The 18414-nt window shown below is 37.9% G+C and overlaps 1 protein-coding gene across 2 annotated transcripts in view; it reads left to right on the plus strand.

The window, feature by feature from the left end:
• The window catches only part of dock11 (dedicator of cytokinesis 11), a 146791-nt gene that overhangs the window by 90406 nt on the left and 37971 nt on the right, over window positions 1-18414 (plus strand). For both annotated transcript variants that reach the window (XM_031891416.1, XM_031891417.1), the window contains 8 exons: window positions 1104-1246; window positions 6835-6950; window positions 7893-8030; window positions 10607-10789; window positions 11652-11765; window positions 13271-13486; window positions 14215-14272; window positions 15025-15131. In XM_031891416.1, the coding sequence (XP_031747276.1) occupies window positions 1104-1246; window positions 6835-6950; window positions 7893-8030; window positions 10607-10789; window positions 11652-11765; window positions 13271-13486; window positions 14215-14272; window positions 15025-15131 (1075 nt within the window). The remainder of the gene's footprint in view (window positions 1-1103; window positions 1247-6834; window positions 6951-7892; window positions 8031-10606; window positions 10790-11651; window positions 11766-13270; window positions 13487-14214; window positions 14273-15024; window positions 15132-18414) is intronic.

Below are 18414 nucleotides of genomic sequence, written 5' to 3' on the forward strand. Positions count from 1 at the left end.
ATAGTATGTGGGAGCAATTAAATTAGGTCTCATATGACGCTGTTATTGTCTTTATCTGTTCTGCTGTGTTACTGATCATACAAACTCAGACCACACTGTGTAGCTAGTACATTATTTTCTGAGAATTATTTTGATCTGTGTGGTAGATCATATCTTCCATCTGGCACAATTTGCAATCAGACTGCTGCTACCAAGCCTCAACAGGGATAAGCTGCTTTGAACAATCAGTCCCACACCTGCAACACAAATGTTGTTATACCAGTATGTCTACTGTGTTTGGGGCAGCTTACTAAGAATAAAATCTTATTGCAGTTCCTTTTTTGCAGTATGTTGTCATTTGACAGTGTGTGTGTACAAAACTTTTAAACACCTATATTTTTATTATCTGTTATTTAAAAACCACTTATGCTGTAAGGTCCCTATTACACTCATGCATTGATATTATCAGGAACCATTTTTTTTAAACCTACCTGCATGTTTATGTGAGGGTGGGGACAGAGAGAGAACATGCAAAGTTGCAGATAGTGCCCAAGCTGGAATCAAACTCAGGGCCCCAGCTCCCACTGAGCTGTTGGCCTGCCTATAGCAAACTTTGCATTTAATTTACTTTGCAGGTGGTTAATGTAAGCCTAGGAAAGTATAACATAACTATCTCAAGCTAGGGACATGAGAACAGTGTGGGTCCAGGGCCGAGCACGGACTTGTTGTCCTCCCAGGAGAAGTCTCCAGCTACTCTCTACTTCGATGGGGGGGTAAAATAGGGCTGAGTTCTTGAACCTGACCACAAAGCTGTTGACCGAAGTCACTATGAGCCTACTGATGGGAGCTGAAAAATACAAGGTGGATTGTTGTGTGGAAGACATACTGTACATTGTCTAGTTTGCTTAGGCCATGCATTTCAAAGTTTATTTTTGCCCTTTTGCATTCAGAACAGGAAAAGCAGAGGTGGGATAGAAGTTGCTGCTACAAGCTTTGACACAATAATGTAATGTAAAAAGAGCTGGAAATATATCTATTTAACAATATTTTTCAAGTGTAAATGTAATGATGTGGTATGTGAGGATGATAAGTTTCTGTGTCTCCTTGTGCTGTTTTTTTTTTAGAGTACAGGACGTGTGGATGTCCAAGCACTTTGCAGGCGACAGAAAGTCTCAGACCATGCCTGCACTAAGGAGCCGGACAGGAGCCATTCAGGCTCGACTTCAACATCTTAGTAGCCTGGAAAGCTCCTTCACCCTTAACCTCAGTGAGTCAAATGGCCAACCAGAAGGCACAGCATATACAGTAGTAATGTTGATATTTGGGGTGAATGTTATGGGCATGTATGATACAATAACAAATAAGACCTGAAATCTCATAAACACAATCAGGATTTAGTTATAACTATTACCTGACAAAGCAGCAGCAAATGAAGTAGAGGATTTCATACTTCTCTAAAATGTGATACTCTTTGATTCATTACAGTTCCTACAGAAAATAAAGGAGCGGTACAAAGCAAATATTGGTTATGTTCACATTAATATTTTGGGACTGACAACTGAGCCATTTTGTTCAAGCTACAATTGATATTTTTCATCTAATCACCTCAAAATAACAAATCCAACTACTTTTAACCCTGTTAGCAGTCTTAACCCTGTTAGCTGTTTTAATAGGCACTAGTGAAGGCTATACTTATCTGGACTGCAGAACATTATTGTTGTATCTTTACGGCAACTTAAATAAAAAACAAATTATGCAGTTTCAGATGAAAAATATATATTAAGTAGATGCTATCCTTTGTAGCCCTGCTTCTTCAAAGGGAAAGTGACTTGATGATTGAGGTTGACCCCTGAAATGTATGCTGGTGTCTAACTAAAAAGCCTTACATTAGCACAATGTGTATTAATAGAAGCATGAGTGCTACTTGGTACAGTACATATTGGTTTATTGGGTGTCACCTTTTCCACCCAAGGTAACCACACTTACTGGAGAGTAAGTGTGGTTTCATTGGAAAGCACACCCAGGTCCCCTGGTTCCCAGTGAGCAAAGTACAAAATATTTCCCAGCGCTGTAAGTTTCCACACTGTATTTGGATAGCTTAAAAGAAATAGCTAAACAAAAATAATGATATTGATTTTTTAACTGCCAGCTTCAGACAAAATAATAATTTAAAAGCAGATTACAAAACTATAAATAGGAGAATGAAGAATCAACGTCCTAGCATCCTAGGACAGATATACCTGTGTGGTATAGGAGAGAGGCCAGCATATCCTGTGCAACTATAGACTGTAAAACTACAAGGATGAAGTGAGATCAGCTTCCATAAGAAGATGGTCCTGGGGGGGTTTCCAGAACAACATGCAGTTTCTACAGTAAAATGTTAAAAACAATATGTGATGTTGGCAACAAGAAACAGCTCATTTGGAAGCTCTACAACTTCTGTTTTCACAAAAAGAAATCACAATATGCACCTATAAAATAAATAATTACACAAATGAAAAGAAATAAGACATTTACAGCACAGCCCTGGTATTAGTTGGGGAACTCATCCACAGACTAGACTGTGAGACTGATCCAATGATACAAGAGCCACAGAAACTAAAGCATGTGTGCAGGGTCAGACCCGACACTCGCTGGCACTTCCCCTGAGCTGCTGTTCTCCCTCTCCCTACACACCTGAAGGTAACTATATTGTACACGTGCTCAAGGGGAGGAGGGTTGTGAGGAAGGTGGGTGACCCCTGGGGGTATGTGGGGGCTTCAGTGGGGGCCCCTTGGGGGGTGTGGGGGCCCCTGGGGCAGCAGCCCCTGTGAGACCTGCACCCCCCAGTCTGACCCTGCATCTGTGCTTCTGGCAAAGAACAAAGACAAGGGGATAGGGGCCTATTTATTATGCTGTTTAAAATGAAATGAAGAGGATCAAGTATGTGATCGTCCTAGAGTCATGCATCCTGAGTTTTCAGGGAAAGATCAACTCTAGATGGATTATCAGAGGAGGAAATAGTGAGGCACTATAGGTTAAATAGAGCAGCAATCTATAGCCTGTATGAGGTACTGGAGACTTACCTGCAGCCACTAACACTAACAGAAGCCATGCTGTTCCTGGAATAGTGAAACTTCTGTGCTCCCTTCATTTTTTCGGGAATGGAAGGTTTCAGAAAGTTGTAGGGATATATGGTGGAGTGTCACAGCCCACATTTTTACGTTGCCTTGGGCAGGTCCTTGATGCAATACGTTCCCATCAATAGAAATGACTGGAACACTGTTAAAAGAGAGTTCTGTTGTGTCAGTGGCATCCCAAATGTGTTAGGTGCCATAGATTGCACCCATGTGGCATTTAATCCCCCACTAGACAAAGAGCATATTTTCCGGAATCGCAAAAAATTACCATTCTCTGAATATCCAAGTTGTGTGTGACATCATGAGTGATCATGAGTATTGTCTCAGGATTTCCAGGCTCCTCACATGATTTTTACATCTTGAAGCAGTTCGGATTATATGTTGATTTTGAAATCATGCATGAAATAACGCATAAACATGCTTTAAAATATTGCTTAACGACAATTAAATTGCTTCTGAATTCAGACAAGTGTCCTTTTTCTGAATCGATTGTTAATTCTCCAAATATAAGAAGTGATAATATTTGTAATGCATGTGAAAAATAACACTCAGTTTTTTTGCCCTTTTGTGAATCGGCCCCATAGACTCCATTATAGGCAAATACATTTCCTTTTTCTCTGTAATGATAAAACAGTACCTTGTACTTGTTTCCAAACTAAGATATAATTAATCCTTATTGGAGGGAAAACAATCCTATTGGGTTTAATTAATGTTTAAATGATTTTTTAGTAGACTTAAGGTATGGAGATACAAATTACGGAAAGATCCCGGAAAAACCCAGGTCCCAAGCATTGTGCATAACAGGTCCCACACCTGTACCATCACATTAAATTCTCTACTACTTATGTACGCAGAGCTGTATAGTAGAATAGATGCATACAAATGGGGTTATTAAAATAATAATAGATAAATACAAAGTATAACAGTAAATACAAATAAATACAAGGTACAGTTGCAATAAGTTAAGTGTCAAAGAGACAAGAGGATGGAGGTCCCTGCCCCATAGAGCTTACAATCTATAATTCAAAGACTTGTAACCAGTTAGATATTAAGCATATTAAATAACTATAATTGCATCTCATAATACATGATACAGAAAACACACCTAAAACACAGAATAGAAAATTGAGAATTTTCTTCTAGCATGATTTAGGGGCACATTTACTAACCCACGAATCCAAATCCGAGTTGGAAAAATTCAGATTGGAAAACGAACATTTTGCGATTTTTTCATATTTTTTGCGATTTTTTCGTCGCCGTTACGATTTTTCGGAAATTGTCACGACTTTTTCGTAACCGTTACGACTTGCGCGAAAAGTCACGATTTTTTCGTATTGACGCCTCCCATAGGACTCAGTGGCACTCTGCAGCTCCAACCTGGCCCAAGAAAAGTCACTATACTGAAGCTTGCATGAATCCGAAACTTTCGTACTCGGCGTGAAAGCTGCGAAAAAGTCGCGACAATTCGCGCAAGTCGTAACGCTACGAAAAAGTCGCGACATTTTGCGAAACATTTGGAATGGCTACGAAAAAGTCTTGAAAATTTTGTGAAAAATCGCAAAATACCGATCATTACGAAAAAAACGCATTCGGACGCATTCGGCCCGTTCGTGGGTTAGTAAATGTGCCCCTTAGTGTATTTCACTTTCCTCTGACTGCTGCCATAGAAAACCAGGCACTTCTTCAGTTGGCTGGAAAGCTAGACTTTGGTAAACTTCGAGCTTGATTGTTTCTTTCAGCAATATTCCCTATATGTAATAAAAGGCACTAAGTTTGCCCAGGAGCAGTAACCCATAACAACCATTAAGATGTTCGTTTTTTTACAGGTGACCAGTAAATACTACCTGCTGATTGATTGCTATGGGTTACTGCTCCTGGGCAAACTTAGTGCCTTTTATTATCATAAATAATATAGAGCAAGTTTGCCTCAGCTGCATTTTTGGCAGCAGTGTGCTATTTCCCTCTGAAAGCTTTACCAGTTGGTCACTCCCTCCTGCTAAAAGCTACCAAATGAAATGAATATGTCAGGATGACATACCCGCTAGGTAGAGTGTTTGTTCACTTATCTTTTTGTTTTATTCTTAGCTTCGTTTTTTTTTCCCTGTATGTTTCTTCCCACCAACAGGGTAACAAATTACTCCTTTTTCTGTAATGGCGGCCATACACATTTTTTTTCCCCTAACGACCAAATCTGTCAAATTATCGTAAAGTTAGTGGGCACTGAATGATCATACATCTAGTGATCTTTCATCACACATTGGTCAGAAAAGTGATTGGGCAGGTTTGAAAATTTTCATTGTTAGCAATGAAACTTGCCCATTGTCCAGTTGTTTGCAGAACCAAACAGATAGTTTTCCTAGTGTAGCCCACTTTAGAGAATGTGCTGCTACCTGCTGAGATCTAGTGGCGCTAACAGGATCCTGAGCCCCGCTTACTTTGGGGAACAGATGTTGCTGTACTATTTGGCGTGCCTCCACCCAGGATAGGGACAGACTGAACTGTAACTCCCCTCCTGAGAACTTGATATTATACTTCTGCTTGGGGACTCCCAGCACTCCTGGCACCTTGCCCCCTCCCTTTGGGGTAGATTCTTACCAGGCAGAGTGGATCCTCCTGATAGTAAGACACTGCACTCAGGTATTATGATGAACCAAGTGATATCTTTTATTGTAGCTTGACAGAAAGGCGTTGCAGAAGTCACAGAACACTCAGGGAACACTTTCTTTCCTTAGGAGGCCCTCTCTCCTGGGATACCAGCAATATTCCTGCCAGGCTACCCTCTTTTGGGGTTCCCTCCGGTATTTCACGCCAGAAGACCCTCTCTAGGGCTCTTCCCGGTACTCCCGCCAAGCGGACACCCTCTTGAGACCTTACCCCGGTAATATCCACCGGCTACCCTCTTGGATTAGGCAAACCTCTTATTCCTTCCACTTAGTTCCCTGACTCCAGCAATGAGTGCTGGGAGATCTTAATCTCATATAATCTCCTGTAGGGGCCAAGCTGCCCAGCTAAATAACCTATCTACCACTCCTAGAGTGGTCTATAACAGTTAGCTCTCTAACTATGCCCTGGCCTGTCACTAGCCTCTAGCCAGAGGGGTCCCAGGCAGGAAGACCTGGCAGCACATGGCTGCACAGCCTTATATACTAAGTGTACCACCCTGTGGCCATAACCCTGAACTGTAGGTAAGATAACTCCCAGTTAACTATTTAAGTACCAAACTACCCAAGGTGTTCCACTATTAAAGTACTACCCACCCTTGGGGTCTAACCTGGGGGTAACCATCCTAGGTGGCCCAATTTTGGAGATCCCTACACTAGCTTCAACTAGACAATATCGCTTGAAATGGTTACATTTCTTGATGAGTAAAAACAATTGTTTCAGGATAAGCTTCAACCTACGAAAAGATCTTAAAGTGTATGGCCAGCTTAACAGTTAATATCTTTAAAATTTTTCCCATAAATGATTGAATGAAGGAGATTTTATTAATGCTATATTTGACATGCTAATGTATAGTGGCCCAGCATCTACTATATGTAAGGATGAGGAGGAAACTCTACAGTCATTGTGCAAAATATTGCTTCTTCCATGGAATTTAGTTTTCTACATACAATATAAGGAAACTTTAATAATTAATATGTGTTAAATAGTTTAAATTTGACTAAATAAACTGGTATTCAGAATAATGCTGAGTTTCTGTTAGAGTCTTGATTTGCTTTCTGCTTGTAATTTTTAGGTTCAAGCACCACTGAAGCAGACATTATCCACCAAGCCTTGCTTGAAGGGAATTGTGCCACGGAAGTTTCCTTGACAGTTCTAGACACTATTTCTTTCTTCACACAGACTTTTAGGGTAAATTTGAATGCTAAGTTGTGTATGAATAGAAGGTTTTCCCAAATAAGTCAACTTTTTATATTCATATAGTATGTATTAGAATTATGGTTATGCCTCAAATCCTTTCCTTTGAAGTAGTAACCTTAATACTGGCTTTTTAAAAAAACTCACATAGGTTTTATGCAACCCAGCGTGCATGTTCTGTGTCAGCTATGTGGCTAGTTAGTATGGGTGGTTAGTGTCTGAATAGAAAACACTCTTATCAGTAATCATGACTGTAGCACTAATTTCAATCTGTGTGAATGTCATGCATAAACACAAATAAGTTTTTCATCTGTCCCTAGATTTACTTCTATTACTTCAAGTTACTATATGAGACTTTCTGCATTTCAGCTGTTTGTACAAACCCTCCTCTGGTCCCATTAAAACAAAGCTGGTTTATTCATGCAGAAAAACAGTATGTGACCTTAAAGTGCCAGATACTTGTTTAACCTGTTGTTTAACCTGTTTAATGATTGTACAGTATTTTGCCCCTGGGCTCATAAGACAGATAGGTCTAGTCTGTACCATGGGAAATGGCAGATGGGGTGAGTCGGGGTATTTTGCTGCCTGAACAATTTTCAGCTTGGTGATTGGTCAGCAAAATAATCTAAGCCACACCCCTTTTTATTTCTATGGCATCTGGATCTGCGAGTGAATGCATTGTGAATTGGATGCAATTACATTAAAAAAATCTTCAGTGTCAGAATGTCATCATTACTTGCAGTTGCCTGATCTGCAAGTTTAGTCCTCAGCATTTGCCATAGATATTAATTTGTGGGCAATTCAGAGCATTTTGTTGCTTATCCACTGAACTAGATATTATTTGGGTGTCAAAATGCCTTGAATAACTTCATTTTCATTATCCTTCTTGATACAGTCTACATAACAAATTCTTTACATTTTCTTTTTTACTTCTAGACTCAGCTGCTTAACACTGAATGTCACAATCCACTTATGAAGAAAATCTTAGATATTTATCTGGCTTTCCTGAAAAATGGCCAGTCAGAGATGTGCTTAAAGCATGTATTTGCATCACTAAGATCCTTTATTAGCAAGGTAGGTTATTACTGCCAGTGTGACATTGCATCCATGTAATAGCTTTAGACAGGTACACCGATTCCAACATATTATGGATAATTGTTTGGGTGTCATATTTATCAAACTAGAAAACAAACTGTAACCAACTTTGTAAGGATTTATTTCCACTGTGGACTGTTGCACAATTTGGTAATAAACTTCAAACAGAGCAAGCCATATTCTCATGGTAGTTGAATAGCAACATGTAAATTCACAGGAAATGTAATTAATCCAAAACACTAGTTTGCAGGTTGTAAAAATCTTCAGTAATTATTTTTGTTGATTGGAAATGTTAAATGATTATTATTTATTTTTCCACCAATCTGTAAAGATTACTAAATATTTCTGTCATTGTAGCTTTCATAGGATGGCCACCATTATACTAGAGAAACTAGTGAGGCATCTGTAATTTGTGCATATTTGTTGTTATTTAATAGTTTTTTTAGAAAATACATTTTATTAAACCAGCATTTTTATACACTAAACCACATATTGGGCCAGATTTAGTTGATGAGAAAAACCTTTCTCCTAATTCAATTAACAGATTTTCCTATAGAGCCAGATGCAATTCAATGAGTAAAGCGTATTTTGCAATTTTTGGTTCTCCTCAAGTTCTCATGCTATAATTCGTTAAATAAATTTTTTTTAATCTGGCCCATTATCTTTAGTTAAAACCTTGTGTACTTTTGGTTTCAATAACTTTTCCTATATCTTGGGATATATTGTGTTAATACACCCACACCTTGGTTTTCTCATAATGACAAGGCAATTAGTCATGGAATGTAATGTGCTAATTTGTCCACATAGAGGTTTTGGAGAAACACAATTGCAGAGGTATAAATTAATATTATTATTTTATTTATTATGTATTTATCTGTGGCAAACCATTGGGTGTGCCCTAGATCTAAATAGTTCTTCCAACTGTACCTACATGCAGAAAGTCATCTCATTGGTCAGTGGCACACATGGCATTTTTACCACTGCTGTAATCAGGATCTGTAGGTGTACATACACAAATTGTCAAGTTCAAGAAAAACCTCAATTGCAGAGGGAAAAAGCGCATTTTTCCAAGCATTTTTCTCAAGCACTAGCTTATTTATGAAAAAAACTCACAGAATTATGGTTGTGTTTTGTCACTAAAAAACTGTTGTGCGCGAACAAATGCCACCAGCGATTTACATTCTAGCCGGTGGGATGGCATTTCGGGTAGTTTAGTCGCCCGCGACAAGGGTAGCCTATGTGACAGAGCCCTTTTCTGGGAAAGACCAAATACCATTTTATTATTCGTAGATCAGAGGTTATGTATGGTTTCTATTACTGTGTAATCTGCTAATGCTCTATCAATAAGGGCCTTATTGGGGCCTTATTATGTAATTTTTTTGGTGTGAAAAGACTAACTCTTATCTTCCTGATGTGTCATACATGCTCATTCAATCGAGCAATAAAGTCAGAATTAAACACAATGCCTGGCCAAAACATGTATATCCAGCTTTAGTGTTTACTGGGCATGTATTCAGCCTTTATCAGCACGCACTGTACTTGCCTAGTAATGGCAATTTTATGGAGATCAGGGGACAGCTTTGAAGGTAGATGGCTCGATGGCTTCTGTACACCATTTTAGTTCTTTTTATGAATTATTGGGTTCGCCACTTTTACTATAAATTGTAAAGAAAATAGAATAGAAAGAAAACATCTGCTCCCCAAGTAAGGGCAAATTAAAAGTAAGTCTGTTCACCATGAGTCATATTCATATAGATTTGTACATGAATATGTTAACAATTGTGTTTTATTCAAATGTGAAAAGCTTTTATTTTATTTATTTATTTCTAAAAATCTTGATCAAGGAAAAAATTTGGGAGATTTGTGAGTATTTATCACTCATGAGCACTTCAACTTACACACTTGTTACAGCTTGTGGCTTTGTGCCCTTAGAGCAGGGATCCCCAATCTTACTTGTGAGCCACAGTCAAATGTAAAAAGTCTTGGAGAGCAACACAAGCATCATAAAAGTTCATGGAGGAGCCAAATAAGGGCTAAGATTGGCTATTAGGGGCCTCTACGCACACTATCAGCTTACAGGAGGCTTTATTTGGTAGTAAATCGTGTTTTTATTCAACCAAAACTTGCCACCAAGTCAGGAATTCAAAAAGAGCCACTTGGTTTGGGGGCACTGAGAGCAACATCCAAGGGGTTGGTGAGCAACATGTTGCTCACAAGCCATTGGTTGAGGATCACTGCCTTAGGGCAAGGATGCACTAAAGCATAGGGCCCCCTTGCACCTAAGCCATTTACATATCTTTCACAGGACTAATTTGCTGTCTTTTCATATAATGGGTCACCAACAAACTTATCTCAAGATTTATCACCTGACATCTCCATTGAAGTCTATGGAGAAATCTAGAACTGAATTAGATTTTTTTCCCATCTCCCTATATTAGAATTTTTTCATATCATTCCTAGCTACTGTAGCTGTGCAGGACTATCAGTGTGATGTTAGTGATGTTACCTTTAATAGCTGTATAACCTGACATTTGACATTTTATTCTCTTTATAAGTTTCCTTCAGCTTTTTTCAAGGGACGGGTGAATATGTGTTCAGCTTTTTGTTATGAAGTTCTAAAGTGTTGCACATCCAAACTGAGCTCCACCAGGAATGAGGCCTCTGCTCTTCTGTATCTTCTCATGAGGAACAACTTTGAGTTCACAAAGAGGAAAACATTTCTAAGGACACACCTACAAGTATGTTTACTCAGGAGGTAGTTATGGTAGTGATAATCCATATGGGTTTTAGGCATCCAGATAATCTGCAGAGAATATACAAATAAACAAATGTCACATGGTTGACACGGAGAACTGGAAAATTAAGTGCAAATAAAAAACAGAACTACAAAGAAATCTTAAAAGATATAAAAAAAACAAAGTATGCTGTTTGCATAAAGTATTTCGTGCCAACATTATAATTTTGTGCAGTCATTTAAGATTTCAATATGTTGTTGATTTAAATATTATTATAGACGATTTTATATAAAATATATCTAAAATATTTATGTCATGAATGTATGTAATATTGTATACAGTATATCTTTGTACAGTAACTCATTGTCTACTCCAGGATATCAGGTCCTGGGGATTGCCATTCTGCAATCACTTTGTCAGTATCACTTTATGGGTAACTGTAATAAATAGTGTGAACTTTGCCCACATCTAGTAACCCATAGTAACCAATCAGTTTACTGACCAGTAAATACTACCTGCCGTTTGGTTTCTATGGGTTACTAGTCTAGTAGCAAACATCATATATTACCCTCAAAGTATTAAAGGTATTGCATTTATTAACAGTTTATCTAATTTCTGTTATGTATTAAACCTTAAGAAAGAGCAGCCTCCATGGCTACATATTACCTTATTTTATGAATCATGTTACACATATGACCTTATTTTATGAACACATATTTTAAATAGCTACTCTGCAAGCAATTGGTACTGAGTTTTCCTCAGAACTGTTGGAATTTAAATAGTCCCCATGGGAGTTATTAGTCTTTTTTTTTTTTTAGAATACTTGTACCTTATAGTATGTATACGTCATGCTTTTTCTTTCCAGATTATAATTGCAGTAAGCCAGTTAATTGCAGATGTGGCTCTCAGTGGAGGATCCAGATTTCAAGAATCACTTTCTATTATTAACAACTTTGCCAATAGTGACAAAGCAATGAAGGTACAGCTTTTTATTGGTTTTGCTATAACTAGTACATATTTTTGCTACTTCTTTCAGATTTCCTTACTGCATAATAGCAGTATACAACTGATAGATATCATTGCTGCCTTAACTAACAGAGAAGTCAATGCAGATCAGGACAATTGAAGTGTGTATTCACTCACTTCAATGCCCAATAAAGAAAGAATTGTCAAAATGACTTTTTTTTTAAGTTTTGGAATGAACCCTAAACGATTTTAGGCATAGGTTTATAGCATCTGTTTAAATGCCAAGAAACTTTCATCTTGCTCATCTCCAAAGCTTCAGCTTTTTGCTAAAATACCAAAATATTAGAGGTGCATGGAACTAAAAAATGGGCAAACAATACCACGTGGTATAGGGCAAAGCTCCCCCTGGTGACCAAAGGGGGGTAGAACCACTATACGCAATAATTTAAGCTCATATACCTCTTATGATATGTAAAAAAATATAACATTTATTTCAGTCCATTAAAAACAGCAAAAACCCCTTACATGCAATGCCTAACAGTTTCATGCTTACCCAGCACCTAATCATAGGCTCAGCTTTTTGCTATCTTGGCTCTCTTGTCTATAGAGAGATCATTTAGATAATGGGTATATATTTGTGTAGAACCTCACTTGGTATGCTACTGTATTTCTATTACTAAACAGGGCTTCTGCGCTTTTCAGTTAACATTAATCTTTATCAAATACAGTTATAGCCCTTTGTGTCAGATGCCCCTATCTAATAGCATCCATGTTCTAATGTCATCATGTGTGGCATTCCATGTACTTCAGCCTGGTGAGTGCTGCTCTGCTCCAAAAGATGGCACACAGCGCTAAAACTGTAGCCACACAGGGCTGCTATACATGGCAAAGTGTACAGCTACCTGTTCAGGCCTATGCAGACAAAACTGGGGAGAAAAAATTGTTTTACAACTTTTGTTTCTCTTTATGATTATTCTTAACAAGGTATCTTAAGGGTGAATGAAAACTCGGGATAGCTGCTATTTGTTTTTTTTGTTTTTGACAGCAATGGGTATGTCTATGAATACAGCTTTGCCACTGAAAAAATTACAAAGGCTTATATGTAGGTAGCATATTGTAAAACATTTTCTTTTTTTACAGATGGAATGGTCTATGTTGGAGTACACTTAACTAGATAATAGGGATCACCTGTTACTGCTGTGCCTTTATCATATTCCCATTTTTCAACATTACGCTCAATGCTTTGCACATAGACACACAAGCCACACAAGGTCAGGGACACAAGCGGGTGCAGAGTGCAGTAGAGCCCTGTACTTATAGCCTATCAGTGGCAGGCATTAGGTATAGGGCTGCCTTGTGAATGATTATGCTTTGTCTGACCCATATTGTTACTTATTAGGTACAATATTAGTGTGAGGTCTCTATATTAGATCAGATACTTGGCACAAAAAAGTTGAGTATGAGAAGTAGTATCAAAGTAGTATGAGCTATGTCTAACTGAGCGTTGTCTTGTGACAGGCAACTTCCTTCCCTTCAGAAGTCAAGGACTTGACTAAAAAAATCCGTACTGTCATCATGGCTACAGCTCAAATGAAGGAACATGAGAAGGATCCAGAAATGCTGATTGATCTACAATACAGTTTGGCCAAGTCTTATGCCAGTACTCCTGAGCTCAGAAAGACCTGGTTAGAGAGTATGGCCAAAATACACACCAAAAATGGAGATTACTCAGAGGTAAGATTTTTAATTTAGTACTCACCTAACAGGCAGTATTTCATGACCTCTACCCTCATTTGTTATAGAAGGCATTCCTTAATGATAAAATAGATGGTGGCCAATAAGCAACACTGTTAAACAGTGTGTATCTCTTTGGAAACTCAAACATGTGGCAAGATGATGCCAGCATAAATTTTAAAATGTTTGCAACCCCTCACTAGAGGAAGAAGGCATATAGCTTCCTGTCTAAAGTCCGGTGCTCTGTGCTGCTAACATGTACTGCACTGTACATAATACTTTTTATATATTATGGAAACCACAGTGATACAGTACTCTAGCTATAAGAAGCAAAAATATACACCCCCTTAGGGCATGTATACAGAGAATTTGCCCTGTACTAATGGCAGGGCAAGTAATAGCTATGCTTTGTACCTTGCAAAGACACAGATTGTTGCCATCACAGGTGCAAGGGTGCTATTCTGCAACAGCAAAACTTTGCATAGGAGGCAAAAATCATGTGCCTTGTAAGATGCTGATTGGTTATAATAGGTGACTAGACGTTTAGCAGACTTTGCAAACTCCCTGTATAACTTATTGATATCTAGTCAGTGTTCTTTGTCTTTTCCTGTAGATGTTTTTTATGTTAAACAGATTTCAGTGACAAGTGTTTAACAGTTCCTGAAATGTTACTCTAGGTCCCACTCACAGTTTATGTGATGTATGATGCATATCTGTTTTGTTTCCAGGCTGCAATGTGTTCCATTCATGTGGCTGCATTAGTTGCTGAGTTCCTGTTACGGAAAAGTAAGGACCTGTGTTAATTTTTTTGTGAACCAAGGTTTTTAACATTCCCTAACAGATTTTATAATGTTGTAGAATGCTGGAAGTTACAACTGCATAAAAGAAATTAGGGGTCATTTATGAAATCCTCTCATGAATACAGCACTGCAAACTCAGGTGGTGGTATATTCATCAGAGAGGGGTAGGTCCTTGCAGTCAGTTCAGGAGCAAAGACCTGAGCCTGTGGCTGCTTTCCGTGGGGCAGGTTTGCACCTGTTTTTGGCACTTGTAAATGACTCATAATGTCTCTTTACTGTTAGTTCTAAACATTATAAGTGTACATTTCCCTTTGAAATCACTAAGGCTGATGCCACACAGGTTTGATTCTCAGCCTGCGGAAAACCACTTGTTGAGAATCAGACGTCCGCTGGCATCAGCCTCCTACCTTGCCTGCACCTAAAAGCATTATGTAGGCACACGTGGTAGATATCGGCCATGAAATGCAAACTCTTGTGCTTTTTAGCCAATATCCACTGTGTGTGCCTGTACCTGGGCGGACACAATGCTTCCGGGTGCAGGCAAGGTAGGAGGCTGATGCCAACGGACGTCTGATCCTCAACAAGTGGTTTTCCGCAGGCTGAGAATCAGCCCCGTGCGGCATCAGCCTAAATGTTTTGTTATTTATTGTAATATTATTAGCTGTTTTTTAATTACCCTGTGGGCCTCAAAACAAATACAGTTATCTTAAAGATAATAAAATCACTTTTTTTTACTAGAGTTATTCCATTGTGGGTGCTCTGCATTTAAGAAGATCACTCCCAATATTGATGAAGAGGCAGCAATGAAAGAAGATGCAGGCATGATGGACGTCTACTACAGTGAGGTGAATTTTTAACAGCTGAAAGCTATAGCAAGAGAGGAATTCTATATCAGAGCTATAGGCTAGTGCCACATTGGGCAGATTCCCAGCTTGGAGATAAGCACACACAGAGAATTCACCCCTACACTTGAAAAACTTCAGATTTTTGGCTGAACCCTGAGCCATTGCATCTGCCCGGATGCAGCCACTAAACAGAATTTTGCATGAAACTGCATACACATGGCTGCAACCGGGCAGATTCAGTGGCTTCTGGTGCAGCCACAAATAGCTGATATATTGTATCCAAGTGCAGCATTAAAGGGTTGCTGTCATGATTTCTATGGTGTAAAATAATATCATATATATATATATATATATATATATATATAGTACACAAAGAGGGCACGCCCTATACAAGTCCAAATGCCCTTGGTGCAGGTCAAAAACAAAAATATAATAGAAAAAGTGTTTTTATTGAAAAATTTCTTTCGTATCAAGTCCCTGCATGTGAGCACTTTTTATATATATATATATTTTTTTTTTTAATTTAGTTAATCATTATTGGTTGGTTATTTGTTTTAATAATGGTGTGTGGACAGCAATACAGCCAACACAACATAATGCAAGACCTTTCAGGCAGGTATTGCTTCATCTTTTCAGTTCTTATCTCCCTGTCAAATACAACATGCATGCATTATTAGCAGTACCCACAATTTTGGAGTTAAGTTTCCCTATAGGATGCTAAAATTTAATTCAGCTTTTAGGTAACCTTCTTTTCTGAAGGGTAAGAGGTGTCTGGGGTGTCACAACAAAAAGAAAGAAAAAGTATGCTTCATAGTTCGCATACACAATAAGAATATGGCATACACAAGGTGTTTTCCACCAAAGAATTAACTAGATCAACAAAGAAACAGGTTTTTTTTGTGTGTTTATGCCATAAAAATTAACTTTTATTTCATAAGGTTAAAAGGATAAATACCAATAATTGGAATTGCAATTATTGGTATTTATCCTTTTAACCTTATGAAATAAAAGTTAATTTTTACGGCATAAACACACAAAAAAAACCTGTTTCTTTGTTGATCTGGGGTGTCACAACCCTTTGGCTGTCACTGAATATTATGTAATTAAGGGGTGTCTGTGCTCGCTGTCTAATGTATTTGGGATGTAAGGATATAGTTCCTGGAAATCATTATACCACATGTTTATATGTAAGGCCTTTATTGTACAAGATGATTTAAAGATTGATGTAAATGGAAACAGACACAGCACATACAGATTGTTTTTGTCCTGAAACTTGCATAAAAGCCTTTTAATTACATGCAACAAATCTTTTATTTTGATAATGGTATTTCTTATGGGCTAATGTCAAACCAGGCAGTTTCTCTGTTGATGTATATTTTCTTGAATGGCACCTGTTTGACGCCACTCGTACAGGTGGACTTTGACTGAAAACACTCCATTGCATATGTTTGGGACAAAATCTGCCTGCATGCGTGGTGACAGATGGTTGCCATTCAATGGCATTCAGCATAGGCAGTGACAGGTGTTTCTTCACTAGCGAACAGCCTGGTGTACCATTAGCCTTGGAATACAGTTAAAAGCAGTCAATACATGCATTTGGCAGCAATCAGCCTTTATTAGTAATGAGGTGTTTGTATTTTAGGTTCAGGTTTACACTAAGGTTTTAGTTCTACAGCGTTTGTTCCCAGAGCCATTATAAACTGAAAAGTTGTATTACTTTCTTTGGCACAAATCCAGACTATAATCCATTTCTAAGTCATATATCTACACTTTGTTTAACCTTTCTATATCAGACCCTAGATAGTTTGCATTCATTTATATTTTGTACCTCTTCACTTATGTATTATGTACTTATTCTAAACAGCAATAAAGAAAGGTCTGGGTATGAGCTGTATATGTATCATTGGCAACAATAACAAAAAAGTGGACGCTAAATAGTCCTTAAATATATCCCTTCCTCCTTAACGGACCTACACCTGCCCTGGCCGATATAATATTTTTCAAAAGGTGTCAAACCTATTTTAATGATATAATTGGCTCCTATTATCATTCTGGCCTGATTTTCTAGCCATTGTTAGGGAAACCTTTTGTCTTTATTTACATTTGCTCTAACACATGAAAAAAACCTGCTGAAGAAGAAAGGCAGGTCAAAGACATGACCCCCCAGGTAAATGTCTAGAGCATAACCCCTTCTAGTTGGAATGATCGCTTGCACATATATGGCTCCTTTTAATACTGTAATTTGTATCAGATTTTCAGTTTATAATATAGCAAAGGCCCTACCATTATTGTGTCTTAATATTGTATCCCATAATAATAGGGCTTTTATGTGCTTAACATGGTGAAACGTTTGACTTGCTGAGTTCTAGAACTTTCCTTATGGGGGAATAAATAGAAGTGGATAGTAATTAGTCTCCTGTGCTGGGTGAATATCCTGTCTTTGGGCAAAGTAGAATCAGGCCCATGCATGGTACCTTGAGCTGAAAATGTAGAAATGGAGTTAATTCTTTAGACATTAGAGACCTTGTCTAGTTGGTAGGACCTTCTCAGTAACCTTTAATGTAATTGACAACACATTCATAATTACATTTGTTCCAGAGAAAGATTTATTCCTCTAATGCTCATTTCCTTCTTTGTAATCATAAAGTATGTCATCCAAGTCTACTTAAGTTTGCATCACTAGTCTCCTTATTATAATTAATAATAATATCGTATTAATCCATTTCACTTAATTCAGTTGCCCATTCAATACAAGTATTATTTAGCATTATAAGAACTCTTCCATTTTAATATATTTCCTCAGTGTTCTTTTTTAATTTGATTATATATATGTATTCCTATAAAAAGTCATGTAAGTTCAAAAGAACAGTGGGAGAAATAAAGGGCCAGTGACAGCAGGTAATGCAAAATGCAACATTCAAACATGGGGCATATTTAGGGACAGATTTATGAAATAATGGATTCCAAGCAGTTTGATATTTTCACTATTCAACAAAACTTTTCTGGCTATCAGGAACTTTTTTCTAACAGTCAGGAAAGTTTTCAATTAAATAAAATATGAATGAAAGCTGATCCCTCTGTCAGTTCATCAGAATATTTTAAGTGCTTAGTACAGTGAAAAGCCATTATCTTCTGATGAGTAATGGTGCTCAGTCCTGCCCAAGAGCAGGATTGATAAATGAGTCCCACTTCTTCAGACTGCTTCCTTCCATCTGTTATTGATCTAATGCTGAATCCAGCATTATTATTAAGATGGGGTCATTTATGAACACTAAGCAGATTT

The sequence above is a fragment of the Xenopus tropicalis genome, chromosome 8, assembly GCF_000004195.4.
Source record: "Xenopus tropicalis strain Nigerian chromosome 8, UCB_Xtro_10.0, whole genome shotgun sequence".
NCBI classification, from domain to species: domain Eukaryota; kingdom Metazoa; phylum Chordata; class Amphibia; order Anura; family Pipidae; genus Xenopus; species Xenopus tropicalis.